The following is a 27,684-nucleotide window of genomic DNA, read 5'->3' as shown; positions in this document are numbered from 1 at the left end:
AGACAGGCACTGCTGGCCACATTCACTAGTCGAACAGACCATTGGAGAGACCTGTCTCATCAGAAACAGTATTGTACAGCTGCAAACAGGTACAGCCATGCACATAAAATGTGCTGCCTGCTCCACTTCATCCCGATCCTCATCGCAATGAAACCCCCATTCTAGTCTAATATAAACACTATGAAAAGTACATTTGCCGTTCAGCTGTTTTTTTGAATATAAAATACCAGTCAAATATAAAATCTTAGTAGTCCGATAATATCAGACAAGGCTGCACACAGAATTTTAATAATGTTCGTTTTGTTTCCAGTAATAAATATTTAACTTCTCAAATAAAAACCCCCTTAAAACGATTTAAAAGGTTTTCAGAGAAGCAAAATTGCTTAGGTTAGATTTATGTCTGCAAAAATAAAAACATTTTGCCAAGGGATATTCAAGCTATACTCTTTGAAAACAAGTTAATATCTTAATAAATGATGTTTCTTCACAGTGCAGTATTTAACCTTATATGTGGCATTTACAGTCTTATTTCTTATAATACAGTTTCTCGTACCGTTAAACGCAGTAATCACGTGTCTGGATGGTGAAATGCATATGGTAATTGTATGCAGATGAGAATATGCATAGTAAAAACAGGCGTTGTACACTCCATATATGGTTATTTTCGGCAGGAGACGGGTTTTTTTTTTTTTTTTTTTGTGCGTACGCAAAATCTGACTTTTGTACTTACGCACACTTTTAGGAAGAAATCTAAGCAGAGTTTTATACATGAGGCCCCAGGTCTCCCCTTTTCCTCACAACGTTCAGTCAGTTTATCATATGTGTAGGTGCTTCCATCTAATGGCTGTGTGCAGTATACAGACGACTAGCTGATTGGTTTCAATGTCCATGCACTTCCAAATTTACGTCAATATGCTTGTGTGACTTTGATTTTTCGACCAACATTGGTTGCAAATATCTTCTGGCAAAAGGCTACAAAAATACATTGAAAGTAAAAATAAATTGTGTTCCATGAGAGATTCGCGTGCAGCTCAACCACACGCGCCGCTAGAGGGCGCGCTTCAACAAACTATATATTAATTTAAAGCTGCACTACAGAACTTTGTGCTCTCTAGCGACATCTGTGGTTGAAATTTAAATTTTGCAATTTGCGGAAGAATATTTTACGTCCGTCTTGGTTTGACACTACTGCTCTGGCGGATGAATATCATGATTTGAGGTTACCTGGACATCGCTTGTGTGTGATCATAACTGGCAGAAATCAAGATCCGGAGTTATAAATGGCTATTTTCAGGTTTATATAATTATGTTATACGATTAGACATTTAAAAATTAAATATTACTTGTTTTGATGAAGATAAACAACACCTTTATTTACATATTTTGAATGAATGAATTGAACACTTTTCTGATACTACACACAAAGCGCTTTTACATAGAGAACAGGGGTCTCTCCGTATTCACCACTAGTTACCAGTATATTTTAATATGAGTGTTTTATCAACTATTAATGTTAGTATTGTATTATACTTATCATTTTAAGAGGTGAAACTCGTGATACTGCTGATTCGAGTTAAGTGTAACGCTTCATTATTTTTACATTATTAATCTTGTCAACAAAGTCAATGATGAACATATTTGATGACGAAAGGGTTTTTGATTTCATCAACGATAACGAAGACGAGACGGAAAAAGCGCGTCATGATATTAAATGATTTTAATAAAGCATATTGTTGACGAAAATATGACGATCAAAATTATACTGCAAGATATTACCAGTGCAACATATAAACAGAAGAAGAAACATCTTGAGAATCTGTAAATTGATGAAAATATTAGATATGGATTTATTTAAGCCATTAATCCAGTGTGTGGGCATTTCTCCTTTTGAGCTGAGTGAGTTGAACGCGCGAACACCAGCTAAATTAACCGCTTTAAAATGGGATAAATTCCTTATTCAAACGCATCCCATTTATACATGAGATTCATCAATATATCCACAACATCAATGGAACAACTTACATCTGCACAACGAAACGAATGAACAGGTGAACTTGAACTAAATGACGTGCTAGTCAGAATAATCGTAATTTGTGTTGTGTAACTTGCGTTGTGAATACACTGTTTCCTTAAGAAACACGCTACACACAATATAATATCCTTTCACGGAAAATTAACATGTCTAAAGCATTAAGAATTCAGAATACAGGCTAACTTCTAAAAAGTAGCTAATACTTCAGTCTATTCATTATTATTTCAGGAGCTCAGGTTTTTCACAACAAGGACAGTAGGCCTATGTACATTTATACTGTATGTTTGATACATAAGAAAATGTGTTTTTTTTTAATATTTGATTAAAGTTTGGTCTGATATAGTTTGACACTTTTTCCATTTTGCACATCATCATCAAGTAAAGGATATTACTTTCGTTAACTAAACTTTTTTGTCAGAGTAAAACTGACTAAAATTAATGAATATAACATGACGAAATATTGACTATTTTTAATGGACATTTTCGTCAAAAGACTAAAACTGACTAAAACGAAAAACTGAAGACATAAACACAGCAGTTGATAAAGCAAGTGCAACTGGAGGGCTAATAACACGTAAACTAAAAACATAAAACAAGCAGTAATGGGGATAAAATATACTTTATTAAACATTAAAATAATATGTACAAGAAGTACATTTCAGAAGTCATACGTATTAGTAAACATGCACAGTAAATTCCCCTGTAAACGGATCACGATTGGTAAACACACGGGTAATATTTGATTCATAAAAGCATTACCCCTACCAGACAACATACTGTATTCAGTTCCAAGCATTATAGCAGGTTAACAACTTCACCAGACGGTGCATCCAGACTGTAGCGATGCCATCCTGAATTGAACAGCATCCTCAGCAGAAGCACATGACAGCCGGCTCTTTTTTCCTGTGTTTACGGACGTGACATCATGACGCAAAGAGAAACGACGTAAGCCAACGATTTCACACCAAATCCAACCCAACAGCTCAAAATTCAAATAATTTTTATAGGCTTACCAAAATGAATCAGGGTAAGGTAAGGACACTGTTTTGAACACTGATTGTTTATGTAAATAATCAATAATGGCAATTTGTCATTTTTAACCAAAAAATCATACGTTAGAAAAAAATAGCTAAAACTCACTAATGACCTTATGGACATTTCACACACAGAGAGAGAAACGTGAACTTAAAAGGTTAATAAAGTATTGATTCGAGGATATATATAATTGGTGTGTATTTAATGGATTGTCATAACAGGAACCCTCTCAATTAATCTCACCATTTCCCACACATTCAACATTTCATAATGTGCCCACATCATGTGAATGTGGAGTAGATCTACTTTCCAAAGCTGTCTCTAGTCATTTTCTGTAATATTGTTAAGATTTTTTTGTATTTGGTTTTGGTGTGTGGGAGTACTCTGCAGGGGCGGGGCCAAAAGGGTGGCATGAGGTGGCAGCTGCTACATTCAAACTGAGCTTTGCCACCACAAGTTGTACCCCGCTCACATCCTGGAGATGGTGCGCAAGGGCTAAACCCGTCCGTGTCACGCATGTTCCATAACAACGTTCCGGTACCCCCTCTCAATCCACCCCCACCCACCAATCTGACGTCTGGTAGGACACAGCTTTCCTCCTCTGCCAACATATAACTTAATGCTTGTATTTTTTTGCACTATAGGAGTTTTGCATGATCTAATTACTGAAGGTAAGTGTTATTATGTCAAAAACATTTTTCCCTCAAAATGATCCATAAACTTAATTCTCTCCCACTGTATACTATACTATACTCTCAGTTTGAAGAAGAAGAATATCAGAACTACTGTACCATTCAGTGTGGGTGACACTCTGTGCCATTGGCCCCTGGTGAAACATAAACAAACCAATACCTATGCAATGTGACAGCAATCAGCTCCCTGAGGACCACCATGACCAAGACAACTGACAACAGCTGCCAAACACTGCCTAGCAGGGGAGATGAGGGGGAGTCAAAATTGCAGTTTCCAAGCTGACTGGTACCTCCTGCTATACAAACAAATTCTCTCTTATCCAAGTCCAAATGTTTTCATAATTTTCATTAAATATACAGTAAGATGCCACAAACACACGGCATCTGAAATCCTGTTAAGAGATGTGCTGTGAGGGGGGAAATGGGAAACAGAAAGAGACAAATCCAAAGAGGATTAAAGGAATCAAACAATGGGAGAGAAAGAGTGAGAGAAAGATACTAAGAGAGAGCCATATCGGGAATAATCGCAGAGGGAGAGAGAGAGACATGAGGCGGTGCTCTGAATAGGAAATGGGAAAGGCTGGGAAGAGATTAGTACTGCACTCTGTGGACTCGTCACTCAATGAAAGGACACTCTACAAACAACAAGCACACTCAACCTGAGGGGAACTGTAAAAGGAAAGAAGCAAGTATCATTTACAACCTGGAAAACACTGTGGACTTTTTGGATGTTTTGTGATCAGGATAATGTTCACTTTCTGTATCTAGCGCCAATGCTGTTTCAGGTGTAATCTGCTCTCTTTTACATGCAACCAAAAGAATGACTTCTTCATCTTTCATGGTTTTGATCTCACTCTTGGTTCGGTTCTCATGGGCCAGCTGTCCTCATAGCTGCCTGTGCACCTCTGACATCCTAAATTGTGGCTCGCTGGGTCTGGACCGATTTCCCTCACCAATATCGTTCATGACTTCTGTCCTGGATCTTAGTCATAACAGACTAACCTGGCTGGCAGCAGGCACCTTCTATGGGCTCCCAAGGCTGCACACTTTGTATATGTCCCATAACCACATCTCCTTGCTCAGCCCAGGAGCTTTCCACAACATAAGCAGTCTACGGTACCTGGACCTCTCTTCCAACAAATTGCAGGTGGTGGGGAAGTACCACTTCCAGGACCTGTTGGCATTGGAGGTGTTGTTGCTCTACAACAACCACCTTACCCGTGTGGAAAGCAACACCTTAATGGGGCTCAGCAATCTGAGAAAGGTTTACCTCAGTCTCAACCAGATCACCAACTTCCCTTTCATCACAATACGCAAGCACAGCCATCCCAACTTGGTGACGCTGGACCTCTCCTCCAACCGCCTGTTTCGACTGCCTATGGATGACATTGTTTTGTTGCCAGTGGAAGTGCAAAGAGGCCTATTCCTGCACAACAACAGCCTGGAGTGTGATTGCTCTGTGTATCGTTTGTTCTGGCACTGGGAGCAGAAGGGGTATGCAAGTGTGAAAGACTATAAGGAGGACTATAAGTGTCTGATGTACGGTGAGCCTCAAATATCAATTCATTTTCTGCGCACCTCTCACTTATATGAGAACTGTACAATAGGGAAGTTGATATCCCTCATCTCCCCAAAGGCTGATAAAATTGTTTACGAGGGAGAACAAGTGAGACTGGACTGCACCGGAACCCTGAATGGGGAAGATCTGTCCTACAGTTGGATCATCCCTCATCAAGAGAACATCTCTCAGCTGATTCAGAATGGAACCCTACATCTTAATCAAGATGGTAGCCTTGATATTATCGCAGCCCAGTTCACAGATTCAGGGGTCTACATGTGCACTGCTGTGGATAACTCCAGGATGATCAATGAATCACGAGAAGTAAATCTAACTGTGGTATCTCAGCGCTTCATGAAGGAGCCATTCAACACAGGTTACACCACCCTGTTGGGCTGCATTGTAACCCTTGTGCTGATACTCATGTATCTGTATTTAACCCCATGTCACTGTAGTTGCTGTAAACCCCCTCCTCCCTCTCCAGCCATCTCAACTTTCGGGGAAGACAGATGCACACTGGCCTCTATTTTTGCAGCTCCGTCACCTGAAAATCGACTGAGAGGCAAGTTTCAGTCTGACAGGCATGTAGTCTTTCTTGAGCCACTCATGGAGGATAAAAACGGCCAAACGAAAGCAGCATTTGTTGTTGAACATCCCATAATTCAATGGGACACAGAAAACGTGACCATTTTCAAAGATAGAAATGATTCAGAGTAGCAAACCTGTGACTTTAAAATCCTGCATGATTAAAAGAATAGTTCACCTCCAAAAAAATGAAAATTCTGATATTATTTACTCAACTTCATGTTGTTTCAAATATGTATGACTTTCTTTGTTTCATGGAACACAAAAGGAAATGTTAGGCAGAATGTTAGGGAATGACTGCCTTAGTCGCCTTTCACTTTAATAGAGCGCAACAGTGCCCATCCACTTTTTCAGCCATTCTGGTTCCGGAAGTATTTTTCCCATTTATTGTTTTCATGGGGTTTTCAGAAAGTACTTCATAAAAGAATTCTAAGCCATGAACCAAACCAACCTGCTCCGAAGTCATATAATTGAAAACTCTGTATAAGTTGTTTGGGAGTGTAGGCAGACTGATTCAATTGCCTCATTTGCAGTGCATCATGGAAGTGGGCGGTCGCTGCTGTGCTCTTTTACCAAGGTTTGTTTGCCGCAATTCTGTGATTAGTGGATTTTCCCCCTCAGGATCGTGGATTTATAAGTTATTGTTTATAATGAATACCCCAATGGAAAAGAATCAATGGGTATTTTTAATTCTGGAACTAGGCTATTGTTCTCTATTTTGTAGAAGAAGAAAAAATGTAATGAAAGTGAATGGTGACTGAGGCAAACATTCTGCCTAACATCTCCTTTGGGTTCTACATTTAAAATAATAATAATACGGGTTTGGAACATGAGGGTGAATAAATAATATGCATTTTTGGGTGAAATATCCCTCTATGCCTGATTGAACCATGGGGAGCAACTCCACAAATTAATCTGTAATAATTCCCTTATAAATTATTATTTTAATCCTCAAAATAAGAAAGTGTCTCCTGTCTCACAATACCTGGCAGTATGAATCCGTTTGCTTACACTGATGGTACGTGTTCGGGTAGGACTGCATTGCTAATAAAGCATTGAAAGCCCACAGAGGCTGGATTATAATTTCTAAGGCCCCAAGCAAAATTCAGATTTGAGGCTCTTCATGCTAGGTTGTTTCAGAAGGATAAACTCCCTTTGAAGGCGGTCAAAAACATTTAGGTGATCAGTCCATGCACACATACCCAAGACACAGTATGATACTAAAAGATGTTGATTTAAGGAAAGAGGACATGTCAGTCTGTCTTGATCTAAATCCTCAACAGAAGGCCTTCTAGATCAATCTAAGAGTTAGGCTTAATCTCTGCATTTGAGTCATTACCATCTAATCCTTGTCAAGAAAACTCTCAATGTTAGTAAAAAATTATGGAGAAGTTCGTTCAGAAACCATGACAGTATGCAATAAATAAATGTTCTTCTTGCTCACATAGCAGTCGCACAGTTTTATTAAATTGTATAAATCCACAACTCAAAGGAGTGAGATGATAAATGGACAAGAAAAACCAAGAATAATGTAGTGATGTCTGTTTATGTGTGATATAATTCATCTTCACCACTTTGCATTAAGCAAAATGCTCTTTCATTAGAGGAATGTGCTATGGGAGAAGATTAAACACCCCTGCCAGAATTTTCCCTCCCACACCATTCACAATATTCACTAAAAGCAAAATATGAAAATGAAAGAACACAGAGGCAAAGGTACAATCCATGCAGCCTGTTTCCAGATGTGATCAGATTTATCTGCAGCAACCCACTTTCTCATTCGTAATACGATGACACGTGTATTCTGGCTGACTGTCAGCTATAAGCCCTGACACAAGCATTGTTTCTACAAAGAATAATCAGATCAGTTTTAAGAACTGAAAAAGCATTCCTAGATATAAGAGTGAACAATCATCAGAGAGCGCATTTACATGCACGCGTTCATAGACAGATTATGATGAATAAGCAGACATGTGGTCATATAAACACCTTAAATAATTTTCCTTTTATGGGGGTAAGGTCATAAATGGTTTAAGCATAAAAAAGATTGGCACACGTTGATTTTTGCTCTGCACAAAAACATCTCCAAGTGTTGTGCGCATGCCCGTTTTAATGTTAAAATCATAGAATAATTCAATTATTTCAGATCTCATCTTTTTATCAAACTAATCTGTTGATGTGGTTAACATCAAATCTTCCTGCCCTTGCAAAAGGGAGGAAAAAACGGAATAGTTGTGTACATAAATAATCAGCTCCTCAATCATGATGATATGTGCTTGCAACAGCAACTTACAGTTGAAGTCAGAAGTTTACATACACGTTAGCCAAATACATTTAAACTCAGTTTTTCACAAGTCCTGACATTTAATCGTAGAAAACTTTCCCTGTCTTAGGTTAGTTAGGATCACTACTTTATTTTAAGAATGTGAAATGTCAGAATAATAGTAAAGAGAATTATTTCAGCTTTTATTACTTTCATCACATTCCCAGTGGGTAAGAAGTTTACATGCACTTTGATAGTATTTGGTAGCATTGCCTTTAAATTGTTTAACTTGGGTCAAATGTTTTGGGTAGCCTTCCACAAGCTTCTCACAATAAATTGCTGGAATTTTGGCCCATTCCTCCAGACAGAACTTGTGTAACGGAGTCAGGTTTGTAGGCCTCCTTGCTCGCACACGCTTTTTCAGTTCTGCCCACAAATTTTCTATCGGATTGAGGTCAGGGCTTTGTGATAGCCACTCCAATATACCTTGACTTTTTTGTCCTTAATCCATGTTGCCACAACTTTGGAGGTATGCTTGGGGTCATTCTCCATTTGGAAGACCTATTTGCGACCGAGCTTTGACTTTCTGGCTGAAGTCTTGAGATGTTGCTTCAATATATCCACATAATTTTCCATCCTCATGATGCCATCTATTTTGTGAAGTGCACCAGTCCCTCCTGCAGCAAAGCACCCCCAAAGCATGATGCTGCCGCCCCCATGCTTCCCGGTTGGGATGGTGTTCTTCGGCTTGCAAGCCTCACCCTTTTTCCTCCAAACATAACGATGGTCATTATGGCCAAACAGTTACATTTTTGTTTCATCAGACCAGAGGACATTTCTCCAAAAAGTAAGATCTTTGTCCCCATGTACACTTGCAAGCTGTAGTCTGGCTTTTTTATGGCAGTTTTGGTGCAGTGGCTTCTTCCTTGCAGAGCAGCCTTTCAGATTTTGTCGATATAGGACTTGTTTTACTGTGGATATAGATACTTGTCTACCTGTTTCCTCCAGCATCTTCACAAGGTCCTTTGCTGTTGTTCTGGGATTGATTTGCACTTTTGGCACCAAATTACGTTCATCTCTAGGAGACAGAATGCGTCTCCTTCCTGAGCGGTATGATGGCTGCATGGTCCCATGGTGTTTATACTTGCGTAATATTGTTTGTACAGATGAACATGGTACCTTCAGGCATTTGGAAATTGCTCCCAAGGATTAACCAGACTTGTGGCAGTCCACAATTTATTTGGAGGTCTTGGCTGATTTCTTTTGATTTTCTCATGATGTCAAGCAAAGAGGCACTGAGTTTGAAGGTAGACCTTAAAATACATCTACAGGTACACCTCCAATTGACTCCAATTAGCATATTAGAAGCTAATTGGCTAATTGCCTAAAGGCTTAACATCATTTTATGGAATTTTCCAAGCTGTTTAAAGGTACAGTTAACTTAGTGTATGTAAACTTCTGACCCACTGGAATTGTGATATAGTCAATTAAAAGTGAAACAATCTGTCTGTATACAACTGCTGGAAAAATTACTTGTGTCATGCACAAAGTAGATGTCCTAAACGACTTGCCAAAACTATAGTTTGCTAATATGAAATCTGTGGAGTGGTTAAAAAAATTAGTTTTAATGACTTCATTCTAAGCAGGGCTCCAGACTGCGACTAAAATGGTGGCAAATGCGACCAAAAATAAAGGATTGTGACAATAATTTAAAATCTAGTCGCCACTGGTGACAGTTGGGTTGTGTGCGTTCATATGCAGATTCGTCAGATATAATCTTGTGAGTTACTGAATACACCTTTATAGAACGCACCAGCGTGCCTCGAGCCGCTTTTCACCCGTTCTGTTTCTGACGAGCTCCCTGCACTGCACGCAACAACAAACTCAATGCGAGAGAGTCGTGAACAAATGACTCTTTTGAACCGGATCTTTTTCATGAATCACCCAAAAAGAACTGTGGGTTTGAACTCAGGAGCTCAGGTTAGCAGTTTGAATCAGAGACACTTTTTCAGTGAATCAGGCGTCAGTGAACTCACAACTGGGAATGCAGACATTTCAAAATAGTAGTAATGTGTATTTCGGGCTTCTTTATAATTAAAAGTCCTGTATTGTGTACCACTTTATTTTCTTCTGGTAATTATTGATTGGGATTGGAGCAGCACAATAAACTGCATCTGGGATTTCATTCAATTTGCACTCTTGTAGTCTCTGTTTATGGGCCATCCAGTAACCATAAAGAAAGACTAAGGCAATATTTTAAAACAATTTAAATAAATAAATATATATTTATATATGAGATCCAGCTTTAGACACTTAGGACAATTGAGGGACTTGTACACTCTATTACACAAGGTGCACACATTCATTGATGCTCAAGAAGACAACACACTACTATATGCATACAATACTTTATGTAAATATCTGTAATGTAGATTCTAAAGAGCAGTACTAAATAAAAAAATATTTTATTTGTATAAATTATGAAAGGGGTGTGAACATTTGAGACAAAAGTTAATGCAAACTTATCTTCTCAACAATATATTCTGTATATTAAACCTCTGATTAATGGGTTATCAGCTGTCTTCCTTTTCTTTGGCTTTCTATCTTGTTTCTGAACAGCAATCTAAATCAAGCAATTCTGTGATTTGGCGACTAAAAACAGCCATTTGGCTCCTTAATGTTTCAGTTTAGGAGCCAATGGCTCCAAAGTAATTTTTTTAGTCTGGAGCCCTGCTAAGTGTATGTACACGTCTGGCTTCAACCGTAACTACATGTAATATTAGAGTTATATAGCAATGACTGCTTTGTTATGGCTTTGCCTCTGTTTTGTGTGTAATGCCAGGACTGTTTTGAGAGATAATTATCAAATGAGAGATGAGATCATGGAAGGTCAGGTTTTAGCTGATTACTCTTTAGGGCAAACTAGGTACTATAACAATTTTCTGCCTTTTTTGTAATCCTTTAAGCTTTCTTTTCCTGCTGTAGAGAACAAAGCACAGATGGAGAGTGATTTGGTCTTATCTTTTGTTCTGCCTCTCCTATATTCAACTCGGGTGGTGATAAATGAAGAATGGAAGTGTGTGGAGAATACAAATTGGTCCCCTAAATTGAGAATGATTGTGCCAAGTCTGTGTAATACAGATTTCCAAACCATCCAAAAACATTTTGTACCTCAAAACTATGAATCCACTAACAGCCATAGTAAATGACACACCTATAGTACATTAACAAAACTAATAAAGAGAATCTACTGTTGCAATTTGTCTGGAAGGCAATAAATTCCTATACAGGATGAATATGCTTACAAATTAATATGCTGTACTGCCACATCTATTATGCTAATTTAGTAAATCTTACAAGCACTTATATGCAAATTTAGCCCCTATAGCAAAAACATCTGCTGTTCCTGAGATAATGTATAAACAGATGGATATTTATGAGGTATGATATACAGCATACTTTTCAGTGCATTAGATGAACAGTTTGCTTCTAAACTGCAAATCCAGTATGCCCAATCATTTTCAAGCATGCTTTTAACATTGCAGTTCTCACAGCTAATTTTGGAATTAACAGCATTGTTTTTCTGTAAACACAGAAGTTGAAGTGACATTTCGAGATGTCCACGCCCGCAAAAAATACTAGGCATTATTTTCAGAGGCATATTTTTTTTGTGGTGAATAACAACATTTTTCAAATGCTCTGAGGTTTCATTTTCTACAGAACTTAAGCTAAACTTATTCATGTTGTTCATGCACAAAGGCAGTAATGAATCAGTTATTTTGAAATCAAGATGCATATTCTTGCCGTAGTTATATATTAAAACAATAATTTGTTCCTTCTTTGACAAGACAAGATACATAAACCCTTCAGAAATTTTCTGTGATGCACAACGGGAATCAATGAGCATATGACTCCCTCTGCTGGCTTGTATAACCATTAGGTCAAATGTTGTCAGGTGCCCATAAAACAACTTTGGCATTGATTCACCACATTGCAACAGAAAATCTGTAACAACTATTATATAATCATCATAAATAACTATGTACACATACAAAGAGTTCACATGTTCACATGAGTAAATACTGAACACAATATCACAATGTTTGATACAACCTTGTTTTAATAGAACATTTGTACAACCAAGAATGTAAAAAACAAAAACAGCTAAAATGAAGAATGACTCACTTTTTTCTTTAAAAAAATATTGTCTGCATTTTGCTCCTTGTTCACAAACCGTTTTGAAAATCCAAACAAAAAGTATTGACAAAAATGAAACATTGAAAGGCAATTACATTTCTTGGCAATATAAATATAGTGGTATGAACAAGGTTTTTAAACATTTTAGGAAGAGCATTATTGAAAACAGTGAAACTCTGGCCACTGTCTGAGTCACAAATCTCATTCATACAAAACCAGATTTCTTTTTCTTTTTTTTTTTTTTTTTTTTTTTTTACACTTCATGACATTATGATTTGATGTGCTCTTACAGTTAAATATGTACATTCCTAATGCCAGTAGTCTATAAGGGAGGCCATGGCATCCTAATGGCATTCAGTTGTAGCTGTAGTCTGAATAGCAGTCTGGGCGTCCACCCCCTCCCCTCCCAGGGGGATAGCCCCAATTACAGGACGGGCCTCCTCTGATTTGACCCCAACCTGGTCTAGATCTCATGGGAACTGGCGGTACCCCTCTACCCCTGAAGCCACCACGCATCATATCAGCAGGTCCTGACATGCCCCCTCTGGGATGGTACGTGCTTTTGTTGCTGTGTGACCCACCTCTGCACATGGTCCCCCGTGAAGCTCCAGGGATGGGCAGGAGTCCTCTACTAATGGTGCCGCCCCTGGTGGGTGGGACCTGACTGCCTCCCTGATTCTCTGAGGAAGAGTTCACTGAAGTTCTGCTGCCTTTATCACCACCGCCCTCCTGCAGTACAGGTCCAACCGTAGAAGTGGCTGGAGCAGGGGTGCCTTCTTCCTCTTGACTTTTATAGGTTCTGCTCTCACTGGCCCCTAGCACACCTGCGGCCTCAGTTTGGGTAATAGGGAGAGCACTGAATCCTCCCCCGCTCTGTCCAGCAGCGTAACTGTGCTGGGCTCCCGGTGTCGGTCCCCAATTATAGAGAGGTGGAACAGGAGGAATAGGAGTGAGGGCTGGAAAGAGAGTAGCATCTGGGAAGGAAGGAAAAGTGGTGTGAAGAGAGGAAGAGGAAGATGAGGAAGCATTCTCTAAATCTTTCTGAGCATCCAGAGAGCCAGCAAGTCCCAGCTTATTTGCAATGCTTTCTGTTGCTGCCCCAGTCATTCCCATACTGTCAGGGGGCCGAAGAGAGGAGGCTGATTCTGCAGTCAGAGTCACCTCCACTAAGCTTACAGGTGGCTGAGGTAGGGGCAGGGAGGGTGGCTGGGCGATGGGCAAATTAGAGGTGTTTGTGGTGGGTTGGGTGGCAGTTTGACTGTACTCTGAACCTTTGGAGGGCACCCTGACAGGGGACGAATACGCCGAGGACATGTGGTATGCAGGTGATCCAGAGTAAGGGCTCCACTGTGCTGAGCCGGGACACAGGTAGCTCTGGTGGGGATTCACCCCAAAACTGGCCAGGGTGTCTTCCACTTCAGGCTGAGTTGTACCCTCCTGAGTGGCAGCTTTATATTGAGCGATGGCAGATTTGAGAGCCGTGTAATTGGACACACAAGAGCCCTGGGTAGAGTAGCTGGAAGGGTTTAGTGGAGGATCCATAATGGGGTCCAAAGAGGGCTGGTCAGGGAGAGGAGGACGAAACACATCTGTATGAGGCAGAGGGGGCAGAGGGGTCTGCTGTTCTTCCAGATTATTTTCGGTTTGAATGGTAGGCTCTTCGATAACCAGCATGTCATCTTCAGAGTCTATGGACATGTCCTCCTCATCTACCACTGCATCAGGCTCCACTGAGTGGTGAAAGAGAAGACAATTAACATGGCTTTAAACATCACCAATTCTGTGAGCATAAACAAAGTTTATGATTTCTGAATGAGCAGAGATTGCAAAATTAGGCAACCACTGAATTTCTGTTAACTGTCAAGATATTTAGGCTTTACCTGGAGCAGGTAGGACATCCACTACTTCTTCCGGAATGGTGATCAAACTCTGGAAGTTGTTCATGATTTCATTCATACATGCCACGATGACTCCACTACCAGAGAACTGTGAGAATGTCTCATCATGCCTTTCTGTATATAAACCAAAGTGATCACACCAACAATGTCATATAATAAGAAGGAAAAAAACACAAACAAATTTGAAACACTACCATTCATATATACCACTGAAATCCAATCTTCAACTAGACCTGTTGTGCGTACCTGTAAGGAATATGATGTGTCGGAGCGGTGTGTGTTGAGCTTGTAACTTCACCAGACAGTCCAAATCAGGAGCCTGCTTAGATGGAGTGTCACACTCGTGGTAAGGTAGAAACTCCACCAAGTGTTTCTTCTGATAGGCTGTCAGCAGGTTTAACAGATCCAGGGCCTCTGTGTTTAACCTGTGAAAGTGAAGTGGCCGATAATGTGAGACATTGAAGACTAAGGTCTGTCAGGATTAGCTGTACAGTCTCAAACCGTATCTAACCTGCTGAGCTCTTTAAGCTTCTTTTGAGTCTTACAGTGCACCTTCCACTTCCAGGGTGAGCCCTGTTCCTCCAGAAACTGAAGAAATGCCTGTAGCTTTTCTGCAAAGACAATTCAATTGTGAGGTTTATGAGAAAATGGTATGCCAATTTGCATTAATTGAACTGAATTTAAGCTGAAAAATTGCAATTAAACAGTTTCAAAAGAAAAAAATAATTAAATTTCTACCATCACGGCATTAATTATAGCTGATGGTACAGGTGTTTTTGCAATCCCACCGCATTTTTGGAAGCTCTTACCTAGTGTTATATTAACAGGGTTGAGAATGAGCTCATCTGACACAATGAGACCTCCTGACACAAAAAGCTCATTGTAAGTGCGATTTTTCACATCGTCCAGACTGTCCACGCCAGCAAAGTAAACAGTGGACAACTTCTTTAGAGACACCAGTGCTGGGATCTAATTGAGGTATGGAGGGAAAAAAATATTAAAGTTGATGCATCTCATTTTGAATACAACTGTAACTTGAAGTTATCTTGAGATGTTACCTTATGTACATGAGCAGCAATATCCTCATTCTGAATGATGATCATGAACTTTTGCTGGCTTTTATTCACCAGGTAGGTCTGTGGGTTGCAATCAATGTTGCCAAGACTTCTTAAATACTCCTGCGAAACAAGGAAGGAATAACAGGTTATGTGTGTTTCAAAACAAAGGTCAATATGCAAGTCCAAAATGAATATTCTGACAAATTATATACTTAGCATTAGACCTTGATCTCATTGCAGAGTTCACTCTCCTCATCTCCTCTCTGAATGTAGAACTTTACTGCATTCTTCTGCATGATCTCCACCAGTGTGCACAACACATCCGGCTTGATCTGGCCGATAATGTTGCCACCCACAGTGCTTGAGGTTCCTGCAAGGATAGGATCTGAGGGCATCTCCAATACTGAAGGGATTGGAGGATGACTGCCACTTCCGGTTGATGGAGAGCACATGGGACTTTCAACAACATTTGTACCCTTGGGGTCATTTGACTTTCCTCCTGAAAATAGGTGGACCCCTTTGACAGTGCCAAGGTGAGGCTTGCCTGAAGAGGCTGGTTTAAGGGTAGGTACAGGGGCTTGTGGCTTGCTAATTGAAGCTTGAGACTTAGGCACTGGAGATGATGTTTTAGTGTGACAAGGAGCTGGAGAGGGCAGGGTAGTTTGGGCAGGAGCCAGCTTGGCAGAAGATGGCAGGACAGAAGGCAAGGGAGCAGCGGGCACTGGGGCAACAGCAGCTGGTGACGTAATGGTCGCTGCTTCCAAAGACACACTGGGAGCACGAATCAATCGGTTCATCTTCTCGCAGAGTGTGCTGATGTACCCCTGCACTGGCGGCGAGGAAACATATTTTGAGACAAAAGGAGAGAAGGCCGGGCACGTTCGATTGGCCTGCTCCTCATGTCGAGGCAAAGGAGGTTGGGAGATGTACATTATATGTTGGGCCTCCATCAGTTCATGGATCCCTGTGCAGAGGTTCTGGAACTCACTGTCGAGGATGGCCTCTACTGCTCTCCCTGTGGTCTTTGCCTGCTTCTCCACTCCACTCATACATGCCTCACCAACACCCTCTAAAGATAAAACCAGAAAGTGTTACCATACTAATCTTTAAATGACCCCTTCTTTTGTTACTTTTTTTCTGTTATTTCTTTATGCCTATTGGTCATGGGCTCATATGGGGTCATATTCTGCATATACCTCTTATTTGTGCCCCTGCTTTATCACATTTCTTTAAAGCTGATTTTGATATTAGGACCTCTTTGTCTTATAAGAATGCAAGTGAGTAAGAACCTGAGGTGGATGTTCTCCAGTGAGGGTGGCTCTGATGTGAGGTTTCGGCTAGATGGGAGGGCTGCTGTTCCATACTGGAGGAGGGACTGTAAACATCCATACTGCTCCTACTGCAAACCATCTGCTCCTATAAACACAAGCTAGAGGTTAACAAAAACAATTTCAAAGGTGAAAGCTTCAAGAATCAAGATATGTCCAAGAGGACAGAATGAGTGTGGTGTTAGATATTACGAGGCACAGTACAAACCTCTAAGTAATCCTGGTTAACATGCTCCGCATCAGCACGCCTGCTCCGCAGGTCAAGGTCACAGTGAGCAACTGAGTCGGTGGGGTCATGACTCTGGTTGATCTCCAAGCTGTCTGGGAGCAAAGGTTGACTACTTGCAGAGGACTGGGCCATCCTGTTAAGTGTGCTTAGGAAGAGTTTGAGCAACGTATGCGTATCTCGGAGAGTGGCACTCGGAGTCACGCGCTCCCGCAGGTCTGTATCACACAGGCCCATGCTGTCCATCATCACTAACAGAAAGAGAAACCAGCTGTCAACAAGGAGCTCATCTATCTGAGGAACTGCAGTCATACAGATGGGGGAGTATCAATCACATACTATTGAGCTGGAGCTTCTTCATGGCACACTACACCTCTCTCTCAGATGTGTGTCAAATAGGCACTTCACATGGGCCTGAATAATACTGGGAAACTAAGTAATATTCTCACATTTGTTTACACATCAACTTAAGGGGTAATCATATTAGAGGTCAGATCAAAGTTCATTTTTATGCAGGTCTAAAGATAAAGTTTTACTGAAGTTACCCCAAATGTAAAAAAAAAAAAAAAAAAAAAAAAAAATCTAAGACCTTGGTTTTCTTTTAAGTTTTGGAAAAAAGTAAAACTGTTGCACTGATTTTCTTACAGAGAAAAACATTTTATTTCCCTACATAACATTTTTGCTTCTTAATAATATAAAAATAAAGAAGTTTCTTTTTCATGATATCCCTGTTGTAAAAACAGATAAAACCAGCATGGGATAGTTTGCTGGTCTGGTTGGCTAGTTTTAGAGGGGATTTGGGCACATGTTATCTGGCCAGGCTGGAAGACCAGCTAGACCAGCTGTAGTGCAGCTTGGCCAGGCTGGGAGAACAGCTTAATCCAGCAAACCAGCCCAGGCTAGTTAAAAAAAAAATAAAAAATTCAGTATGTATATCACGCAAGCACCATCCTGTAAATTTTTTTACACAGTGCATTCAGCACAGACTCACCTCTTCCTGGCTCTCCGTTCAGCAGATCCGTCCTCAGGTACTTGCTCATGCCTCCAGCACCTTCCCTCTCTAGCTTCCTTTTCAGACTGGCGGGGTCCCAGTCCTCATCTCTCTCCGGCCCACTCCCCTCATCCTTCCCTATAGTCCTCTTGTGTAACTGTATCAACTTCAGCAATTTCTCCATCTTGTCTTTGTCATACTCCCCCTGTGGCCTCTGAGCACCACCATTAGACTGAGAAATCCCAAGTCCACTGCTGCTCGATGCCTGTCTGTCTGACCCTCCCCAGTCTGAAACAGGACTGTACTCTTCTGCACCTGCTGGAGGAGACACTGCCCCCTGTCTGCTGTCCATCAGGTCCTGCTGCAGTGCCTCCACAGGCAGCTGAAACTGTCCCGGCCCATATATGTAAGAGTTGAGTGCCAAGTCTATATTCTTGGGTCGAGGTGCTGGGTGTAGGTTGGTCCGGTCATCTAAACTGTGCCGATACTCCCCCACCTGAAAGGGCTGTATAGCACCTTGCTCCTGCTGACATAGATAGTCCAGTGCCTGACGTTTTAGCCCGGCAGCAAGCTCTTTGGGTGGATTGGAACGCAGCTTGAAGAGGCCGTGGTGCAGGGCGGGTACAAAATTATCTATTTGGTGGCTGATTGGGTCTTTAGGCTCTAGTGGAACCAGTGGGTCATCATCTACTCCAAAGCTCTTAGCAACTTAAAAATAATAAAAGAAAACAATTGAAGGAGGTAAATAGATGCAGTCAGTGATGGATAAACACCCAAATTCAAATAAACATAAAAAATTAAAAATATTCCGCAATACAAGTGACACTCACCCAACCTCGAGACGATTCTCTGCTCTTGAAAGACAAAAAGTGCCTGTAAACCCCTGTCATATCTGCCTCGCCTCTCTTCAAAAAAACAAAGAGACAGGCTGCATTATTCCATGCTAGAGCGGTCAATAGGGCTGAGAAACCAAATTAATTTTTTTATCTTAAATACTGCCAAAATTTAAATTAAATTCCAATTTAAGTCACCAGATTAAAATTGACATTTGTTTCCTTAGTCAGGGTTGCTGCACAGTTTTTAAAATCAAATTAAAGATTAAGACCTTTTAAATTATAATTTAAAATGAATACTGTATCCCCATATCTAAACAAACTTACTAAAATCACAATGTAAATTTAAAAAAAATACATGTATACATATTTTCCACATATATATCACATTAAAACTGGTTTATGTACCATTATATAAATAAATACAAATTTGAGGTCTACCAATATTGGATTTTGCTGATACGATAATGTGTTGGAAAAAAGGCAATTCATCTGCCAATAGTTTTTAAAATTGGTAGCCTATATTAAATGTTCTCTAAATGGTCTGTGATGGGGAGGGCCAGACAGAGTCCAAATTGGATTAAATTCCACATGTAGTTTATGGTGCAACCAAAATACCATTAACCAGGGGAAAAAAGATATATATTTGACTCATAGCACAAAACTTTTAACTTTAAAGGCTGAAATACAACGGGGACTCTTATTTTAAAATGCAAGTGTTTCCCTTTTTCCAGCTGCTCATTCAAACAGATAAGGGAAATAAAATGTGCACTCCTGCAAAAATCTACAACGTATTACAATATAAACAATTAAAAGTAAACATTGTCATATTTCAACAACACTATATCATCATCATCATCAACAGTTGATCATTAGTAATCGCTCATCATAAATTTCCGCTATGCCCTAATGATTGCAAACTGCTCTGCACAGCTGGAAACACCCGTGCGTGCTTGGAGAAAATACAGTGCCACGTTTTCACTTTGAAGGATGCAGCGCATGCATTTATTTAATTAAATCGTATTCTTATTGAAGTTTGAAAATTACATTAGGTCATATCATGATTCCTGTCTTCCTTGGCATAAAAACACACAAAAAACAAAGATTTAGCTTGTTCACATTCTCAAACATTAAGTAAAAAGTAAAACGAGGTGGAAAAAAGCTTCAACAGATAACTCTATGTTAATATGGTGTTGCACAAGTGCCACAGTACTACCCCAGACTCAAGCTTCATTATAACGGTGATACCACAGTGTTTTCTATTCATTACAGTTGTATGTACGGTAGCAATGTTCCCGGATAGTGGTAATCTGTTTAACTCAGTGGTGAAATGGCTCAGACTCTGAGCCCAGGGGCTGTTTAAACTGACAGAGCACAACAGAATGTAATAGAACGTGAGGTTCTCTAAATTAAACTCCTTTCCTGACAAGCCGTTTAAAACCTTATTGCTTATTCCGAGAAACGCTGATAAGAGAGCAAGACACAATGGCCAAAGACCTCCACCTAAGGGGTTGTTCAAACTTCTTTTCTTTTTGTATGTAAACATGCGCTACATGGATGTCTTTGACTGATTTGCCGCGTTTTAGATGTCGTGTCACGTTAAAAAGAACTTCAACCTTTAAAAATGCATCTCGAGACACCTGCGTTCTGTTACAATATCTGTTTCGCTGCATCTAGCCTTTTATGGTGTAACAATGCGATTGGTCTGAAGTCAGTCAGTGCTTGGCACACATCCAAAATTCTACAGTTTTAGCATTCAAATGTGCATTTTTATCTAAAATTCAACAAATATTCAAAATTTTATTTGACAGCCTTATTCCATGCCCTGCCCATATTTTCAATGCTGATGAACGAGGTCAAAGGTTGTCATGTGTTGACCTACCTTTGGTAGTGTGCAACTGAGAGGACGAAAGGAGGAAGAGAAATCCTTTGTCTACCAATGGCTTCACCAGAACCTACAGTCAAAAGAGTTTAATTATAGCATAACTTTAATAAAAGCACATCCCCAGTATAACTTCTACATATCAGCTGACTGACACAGATTTCATCAACAGACTGAAGAAATAGTACAGAGGGAAGATGGTGGGCGGGGACTTCACCCTGCAATAGTGGGGCTGCAGAGAGTCATCCAATCAAAGTGTACTAGAAGTGGGTTGTGAATGAGCTCACCATTCTCTCTCTCTCAAGACGCTGCAGCAGTCCCGAGAGACTGTCTTCCTGTTTACTCTTCCCATTGACCTCATACAGGCTGCAGTACATGCCACACTTCAATGCTGCAACACAACACAACACATACTCAGCCTCCAAACAATGCAACTGAATACCTGCACAATAAAACATGCATTGTAGTGGAATAGAATATCATCCATGTTCAGGTAGAGAATGACTTTCACTTGTGTGCTAGAAAGTTTTGCTATCTCTTGGATTAAAAAAACATCACTAGTGTTATTATAATGAATGAAAGCAAAAATATTTCCTTTAACGGAAAATATAAACAAATAAATAAATAACAACATAATTGGAAAAACTGAAAGTAAACCAAAAATCATTTCCATGACTCCAAAACTAACAACAATAAAAATGACCACGAATGACCTTCACAACCTGCCTTCATTAAAAATGAAAATGCCACTAGAAAGTGATGCAGACCTGAGAAATGTAACAGTGTTAAATATATTTATTTAAATTACATCTGTTAACATATAAACATTGGGCAGTCCGAAAATAGAAACAAAATTAAAAATATAAAAAAATTCATTCATTCATTTATTCATTCATTAAACTAACAGTAATAGAATGAAAGCAAAACAAAACAAAATTCAAAGAACAAAAAATATAGAAATAAGAACTCAAAACTATCATAACCCTGGGAACCACTGGTACTTCACCTACCCTCGCGTGATCCACTGTACGTGTCCCAGGATAGCAGAGAAGATGGGATCTTTCTCTTTACTTGATCGAGATGCATTGCCATATTGATGTCAAGCTTGTCTGGGCTAAAAATTGTGTAAGAAACAAATACAGCAATTTAAACCAGTGAGAAGATCTGAAAGGACAAAACTAAGCTCAGTAGCCTTAGCAGAAAAGAAGAGACTTACAGTTTAAGGGGAATGAGAGGGAGACTTGTAGACCGAATGCACACTTGATAGACCTCCTCTCCCTTATTCACCAGCGAGCCACTCCAAACTGTATATCTCCGTCGAACTAAAACATCAAAAGCAAAAGAAAGAGCTCCGGTTCTCTGTTATGCTGCAAGTGACTACATAACTGAATATCTAATAATTTTATCACACTGTTATTATAAAGAGAAATACATACAAAACTTACCCCTCTGCCCTTCATGCACAGTGCTGTTTAATCTACTAAAAGAGAAAAGAAACCTTTTAAGATCTACACAAACCAACAGATAAAGTAACAAAGTAAATATATAAATACATTTTTATGCACTTAATACATTTCTAAGCCAGTCTTAGGTGTTACCAGTTCATACCTGTGTGCAGCCGTAGCTGACTCTTTGCCTTTGTACTGAAAAGACACAACCGCGTATGGTAACACATGCCTGGGCCTTGACCTTAGTTCATCAAACGCAAATTCATAAAAGTATTGCTGTGAATAAGAAACAGAAGGATATGACGTGAGCAAACCGAATCTTTCAAAGCAAGTAATACAAAAAGAAAGTTCAAAATGAAAAATAACTCAAAAAAATGTGGGAATGGCACAGCTGTAAGGATGATTTGAAACAAACTAACCTGAGTGTGTTCAAAGGCCCTATAGGACAATAGTGAGGTCACTTTGCTGGCATTCTTGTACAGATGGCAGTCATATTTAGGGGCAGGTTCAAGATTACCCTTGGGCACATTCTCAAATATTGTCTTCACTTTACCCTGCAGAACAAGGAAAAAGGTCACATCGACTTGTTGAATTTATCCAAAACCAAAGCTTTACTGTAAGGCATACTGTCATTCAATATGCATTGGTTATTACAATCCATGAGTGAAGAACTTACCTTCATGACTTTAAATATTATTATCTCTCCAGCAGCACCAACTTCAAATGGATTCATTTGTAACAAGTCTGAGTATTTTGAGAGGTAAACCCCTAAAAATAGAAAAAGCAGCAGTTATTTATGAGAACTGTTACTAGAGGTAAAACTCCTCCAAAAAGGCCCTGGGGTAATCCCAAGACATTTGTTACCAATCCTTTGGAATGCAGAGTCCTGGAGAGTATGTTTGCTAGGATTAAATATTTGCGGATACGATTTAATTTCATCAGCTGAAGAGACCAAGTCACATTAGAAAGACACTTGAAGTGATAGGAATGAGTGTCTGGTTTTGTGAATACATAAAGTGTCTTCATTGTTTAAGATATACAGCCTTGGCTTCACTAAGGAGATCATGAACTCATCAACAACATGAACAGATTCAGATCTGTTGTAATACCACATCTCTGGGAGACCTGCCTCATATTACTGTGCCAAGAACAAAATGAACAGAATGTTATTTCCAAAACCTCAAACATGCTATGAAAACAGAAAGCAGCAGTAGGGGAGACCAATATTAAAAAAAAAAAAAAAAACCTGTACACAAACTTATTTATCTAAGCAACAATGCCCATCTGTAGGGAGTTGAGGTTCATTAACATTTATTTGGTCGACATCTAACAATACAAGAGAGTTGAGAGAAATTGTCTTTTTGGCCCCGACCATCTTAACTATGTCAAACCACAACCAAAAGTGACGAGACAGACCTAACAGAACTCAAATATTTACAGCCAAACAGATGTCTCTTAATGAAAGTAATGTTCTGGAGACAGAATACTTACCTTTAAGAGGACTTCCTAGATTGGTGACCCGCGAATGTCCCACAGAAAGACCCTTTTCACAGATCCATTGAACCTGGTAAAGGGGTTAAAACATTATTATTATATAATATACTAATACCTATTAATCAGACAACTGGCCTTCTATTCTAATTAAGTACTAGGTTTTTTGGCACAAGGTTTTTGTACAACTACTCCACTCACATTTCTATTTACATGTTATGGTGCTCATCTTGATAAATAATTAAATACAAAAAAGGTAAAGGTTGCATTGTCTGCCATTTAGACATCGAAATGTAGTGGAGAAATCTCTAACAGGGGTCAAAGTTTGCATTAGGTTGAAACTTTTTTTTTTTTTTTTTTTTAAACATTTAGGTTTTCAGAATATGCTGCTTACAAGGCACTTTCCTATTCAAAGTGTTGGCAATAGTCTGATCATTTCAATCCACGTAAATGTAGCGAATACATTTTTCCATTTCACTAGCCTAGATTAAGTGGCATAACACTATACAATAAGGTTGTATTAGCATAATTAGCATAACGTAGCAATGAACAATACATTTACAGCATTTATCAATCTTGGTTAATGTTTAATCATACATACACAAATAATTTTTTGTACTCTAAAAGTGTTAACATTAGTCAATGCACTGTGAACAAACAAAATGCTTGAGATAAATTAACATTAACCAAGATTAAAGAAATGCTGTGAAAAATCATTTTTAATTCATGATACCTATTGCACTAAATAATGTTACGAATAGAACCTTATTGTAAAGCGTTACCAATTAAGTCTGCAGGATATACAAATAACATAATAAAATAAGCTCACAAAACAAAGTTTAAATAGCAATACTCAGGTTAAAACTGTACCAGCAAGAGACCAAGTTTCTGGGGTGGTACACTATGCAAATAATCTCAAACCTTGTGCTGATAATCTCACCTTATTTCTCTCTGGCAGTAGAAAAGCATAGAATTCGGTGAGCTCTGCATCTACCCTACCATTCTGCTTCAGTTCCCTTTTCTTTTCGATGAACTAAAAGACACAAAAACAACATGACATTGCACTGAATCATTATTTGAACAACTGAAAACTGTCTCTACATGAACTCAGGACAAAGTCAATCATACAGTCTATAACAACTGAAAGAGTAAATGTTGCTCTCCAACTCTAATTAATGTTTGTCCACTTAAAAAAAAAAGTCCAATCACTACTCACCTCTTTCTCCAGGAGCTCATTGTGAATGAGACAAGCTTTGGTGTAAGTGAAAGTCCCACGTGATCCAGCATCCAGATAGAACGTGGAGAGAAGCTTCACAACTTCTTCAAACTCTCTGGAATCTGGAGACAAGTGCTGAAGGAGACCTGGAGGACAACACACATGAAGAAAAGGACAGAGTTCATTAGAAAACAAGAGGATGGAAATACAAAGGAACAAGATCAAAGCATACAAATATATCAATTGCAAAGTTTATAAATGTCTTTTGAGTTTTTTAATGGCATGACAGTGCCAACACACATCTTAAATTGCATGAGGAATGGACAACAGAAATGCACACCACATGTAAAGCAAAAATATGCCATATCAAACTGGCACAAGGTGATGTATGCTTTAGCCCAGTGCTTCATTTACAGGGTTCCCACCCATTTTGACCAATGGAATTCCATGACTTCTCCATGACCTTTCCTGGCATTTGTGAAACAATTTTCATTTGATTGAAAGTGATTCTCTAAAGACTCGCTGTGAGCCATTTTGTCCAATTTACTGACAAGAACTGACCAAAATGTATGACTTAACTAAAAAATTGAACATCACTATGGCTTGTGAGCAAGTTTTACTCTACACAAGAGCAATATCTACCTGATGAGATGTTTTTAAGGAACTGGCCTATTCTGGATTCAATACGGAGTGGAATACATTAATTAGTTAACGTATGGGCTCAAAGGACAGAATTTGTGGCATATTGTTGATTACCACTAAAAAATATTTTCTACCTGTCCCTCCTAAAAAATAAATATATATTTTACATATAATAGCAGCATAAATCAAGGCAAGGCCCTTATAATGGGAATTAATGGGGCCAACAGTGTGGCCATTACAATGGAAGTGAATGGGGCCAATTTTGCAGGGTTTAAAGGCAGAAATGTGAAGCTTATTATTTTACAAAAGCACTTGCATTCATTCTTCTTTTTACATTTTTGTATTATTTGTGCTGTAAAGTTGTTTAGGCCTAAATCATCATTTTTGGGGTCGTTTTAGGTTTTACGACATTACATCGTAATGGTAACGAAGTAGTAAAATTGGATATAACTTTACACAGTAAAGATTAGTAAGAAACTGAATCACACTAAAACCATGTTAACCATTTATTGTTTATGTCTCATGGCTATTCTTTTGAAACAGTCAGTATTTTGGCATTTATGGATTGGCCCCATTCACTTTCATTGTAGGTGCATCACTGTAAGCACATTTTTTTCTTTTTCTTTTTTCCATACAGAAAAGGAGGGACAAAAAAGAGATTTTTGTGGTAATCAAAATGATGCCACAAATGCTGCTGATTGAGCTTAATTTGAATTGAATCTGGAAAACTAGAAGAAAAAAAATCATATTCACTACAGACATTTTCCATGACTTGTAAATTATTATCAAGTTCCATGACTTTTCCAGGCCTGGAAATCAAAATGTTAAAATTTCCTGACATTTCCAGCCAGTGGGAACCCTGCGTGTAACATTTTAGTACATATGAGCTAGTACAGGCCTCAAACCTTTAACAATACACTCAAGTTTATGAGCAATTTTCATGGCCAATCAAGTTTAAAGAACGATTTTGACAAACTAACATAAGAACCAACAAGTACATAGCAAATAAAAACAAACCTCACCTGTCTAAATAGCTCAATGACAAAACATCTGTTTAAACCAATACAAAGGATTATTGTCCTAGATCCACCACACAAGATACCATAAGCATTTCCGCAAGCAAAAGTGAAAGCAGCCAGCCATGCGTAACTACTACAAACACCTCCTCACAAGTGCACCTGCTTCGTTTTCATTCAAATTCACTGTATTTCTCTCATAAAACAACGCGCTTAGGCCCAAACCTAATCGTATTAATTTAACTCGACTTTATGCTTGTAAATGAAAACAGTACACTATAGGGGAATGAATGCCAATGGGACACTAGATGTCGTGTGATTAAAACGTTCAAATGTCGTGCATTAAAGACTGAGGGGAGAAATACCGTGGCCAGCTAAATAACACTAGCGCCATTCATAGTCAGCGCTGGATGAGGAGGGGAAGACATGTGTCATGTGGTAGGAGATGTGGTGGCCCAGCGGCCCGGGGTAGCCAACTAGCTAGCAACGACACCGGCCTCCTAGAGGTTTACAACCATGGGACAAAAAAGCACATTCTCTCTCGTGCATAATTTGAGGTCCCACTGAAGGACAAACAAACCAGTTTCTCACGTGCTGCTCGAGTTGCATTTAACTTACCAGCAGCTCTGAGTGCAGTGCATTAGCTCAAAATCAATATACTAACAGCACTGAAAACCTCACCGACTAATCACGTGGTGCATTATATACGTACGGTGTTTAGTTTACCAACACCGGTATATTAATTTAATATCAGCCGCTAGATAACGCAGTTTTATCGAGCTTGCAGGCTGCACGCTCTATGAAACAGAAATAGTCCGTTTGGGCAATGGCAGACGCAGTAGTAATAGTAGTAAAGGGGACACACAACCTTTCCGCTCCTTGATCTTCCGCGGAATCTGAAAATTCCTCCTTGGCAGCTCCTCTGCCGACCTCGGCAGTGTCGAGGGCGAACCACTGCAGTTTTTCTGGTCCGACAGCCCAGCCCTCCGCCGCTCAGAAGCATCTTGTTCAGACATTTGCTCGTCTTCACATCCAGCTTGATCGCCATTTTGCTTCGATGTGGCCGTGGCTGACAACAATTGTTTCTTGCTCTCGCAATCCTCCACGGATAGGCCGCCGGTATTGGTGCTCTCCTTGTCGCTTTTTCTTTCCTGGCCGATATTGCAGGCCATTTTCTAAGACCAGCGATCACCTCGTAACGCAAGCGATGAAGTTGGTTTTCAGTGCCGCTTCACGGAGTAATTCTCCTTCTCAACCAGCCTCCGCCATAATGTCTGTGACGTATACCTTCCC

General features: G+C 39.5%; 2 protein-coding genes across 5 annotated transcripts; one reads left to right on the top strand and one right to left on the bottom strand.

Annotated features, from left to right (window-relative positions):
- Window positions 1-4,436: 4,436 nt before the first annotated feature.
- LOC127420186 (amphoterin-induced protein 3) lies at window positions 4,437-7,424 on the top strand. Its single transcript, XM_051662240.1, has one exon. It carries the CDS (start codon window positions 4,580-4,582, stop codon window positions 6,032-6,034), a length of 1,455 nt encoding a protein of 484 aa, XP_051518200.1. The 5' UTR covers window positions 4,437-4,579; the 3' UTR covers window positions 6,035-7,424.
- A 4,843-nt stretch (window positions 7,425-12,267) lies between these two features.
- Window positions 12,268-27,681, bottom strand: LOC127420104 (protein TASOR-like). 4 transcript variants are annotated; one of them, XM_051662097.1, is made up of 23 exons: window positions 27,260-27,681; window positions 24,734-24,879; window positions 24,458-24,550; window positions 23,518-23,590; window positions 22,703-22,794; window positions 22,446-22,580; window positions 22,187-22,302; window positions 22,015-22,058; window positions 21,795-21,900; window positions 21,589-21,692; window positions 20,866-20,969; window positions 20,579-20,651; window positions 18,694-18,768; window positions 17,864-18,571; window positions 16,855-17,123; window positions 16,608-16,734; window positions 15,543-16,387; window positions 15,319-15,438; window positions 15,070-15,229; window positions 14,772-14,871; window positions 14,507-14,685; window positions 14,243-14,374; window positions 12,268-14,092 (listed from the first exon to the last, which is right to left on the bottom strand). In XM_051662097.1, exons 1-23 carry the CDS (start codon window positions 27,561-27,563, stop codon window positions 12,717-12,719), a joined length of 5,481 nt encoding a protein of 1,826 aa, XP_051518057.1. In that variant the 5' UTR covers window positions 27,564-27,681; the 3' UTR covers window positions 12,268-12,716. The 4 variants fall into 4 exon arrangements, with proteins under 4 accessions (XP_051518057.1, XP_051518059.1, XP_051518058.1 ...); XM_051662099.1 differs by having other exon boundaries at window positions 22,024-22,058; XM_051662098.1 differs by having other exon boundaries at window positions 22,015-22,055.
- Window positions 27,682-27,684: the final 3 nt, after the last annotated feature.

Source organism: Myxocyprinus asiaticus, chromosome 29 (genome assembly GCF_019703515.2).
Source record: "Myxocyprinus asiaticus isolate MX2 ecotype Aquarium Trade chromosome 29, UBuf_Myxa_2, whole genome shotgun sequence".
NCBI lineage: Eukaryota > Metazoa > Chordata > Actinopteri > Cypriniformes > Catostomidae > Myxocyprinus > Myxocyprinus asiaticus.
Note: the sequence above shows the minus strand (reverse complement) of the source record. Positions and strands in the feature narration are given on the sequence as shown.

Bases quoted from the DNA above. Each gene is read 5' to 3' on its own strand.
- LOC127420104 (XM_051662097.1), bottom strand. From the start codon at position 27,563: ATGGCCTGCAATATCGGCCAGGAAAGAAAAAGCGACAAGGAGAGCACC. The intron at 24,880-27,259 runs GTTGTGTGTCCC...GTTGTCCTCCAG, and splicing joins GAAGATCAAGGAGCGGAAAG to GTCTCCTTCAGCACTTGTCT. The intron at 22,795-23,517 runs GTAAGTATTCTG...TTCTATTTTTAG, and splicing joins TCTAGGAAGTCCTCTTAAAG to GGGTTTACCTCTCAAAATAC.
- LOC127420186 (XM_051662240.1), top strand. From the start codon at position 4,580: ATGACTTCTTCATCTTTCATGGTTTTGATCTCACTCTTGGTTCGGTTC.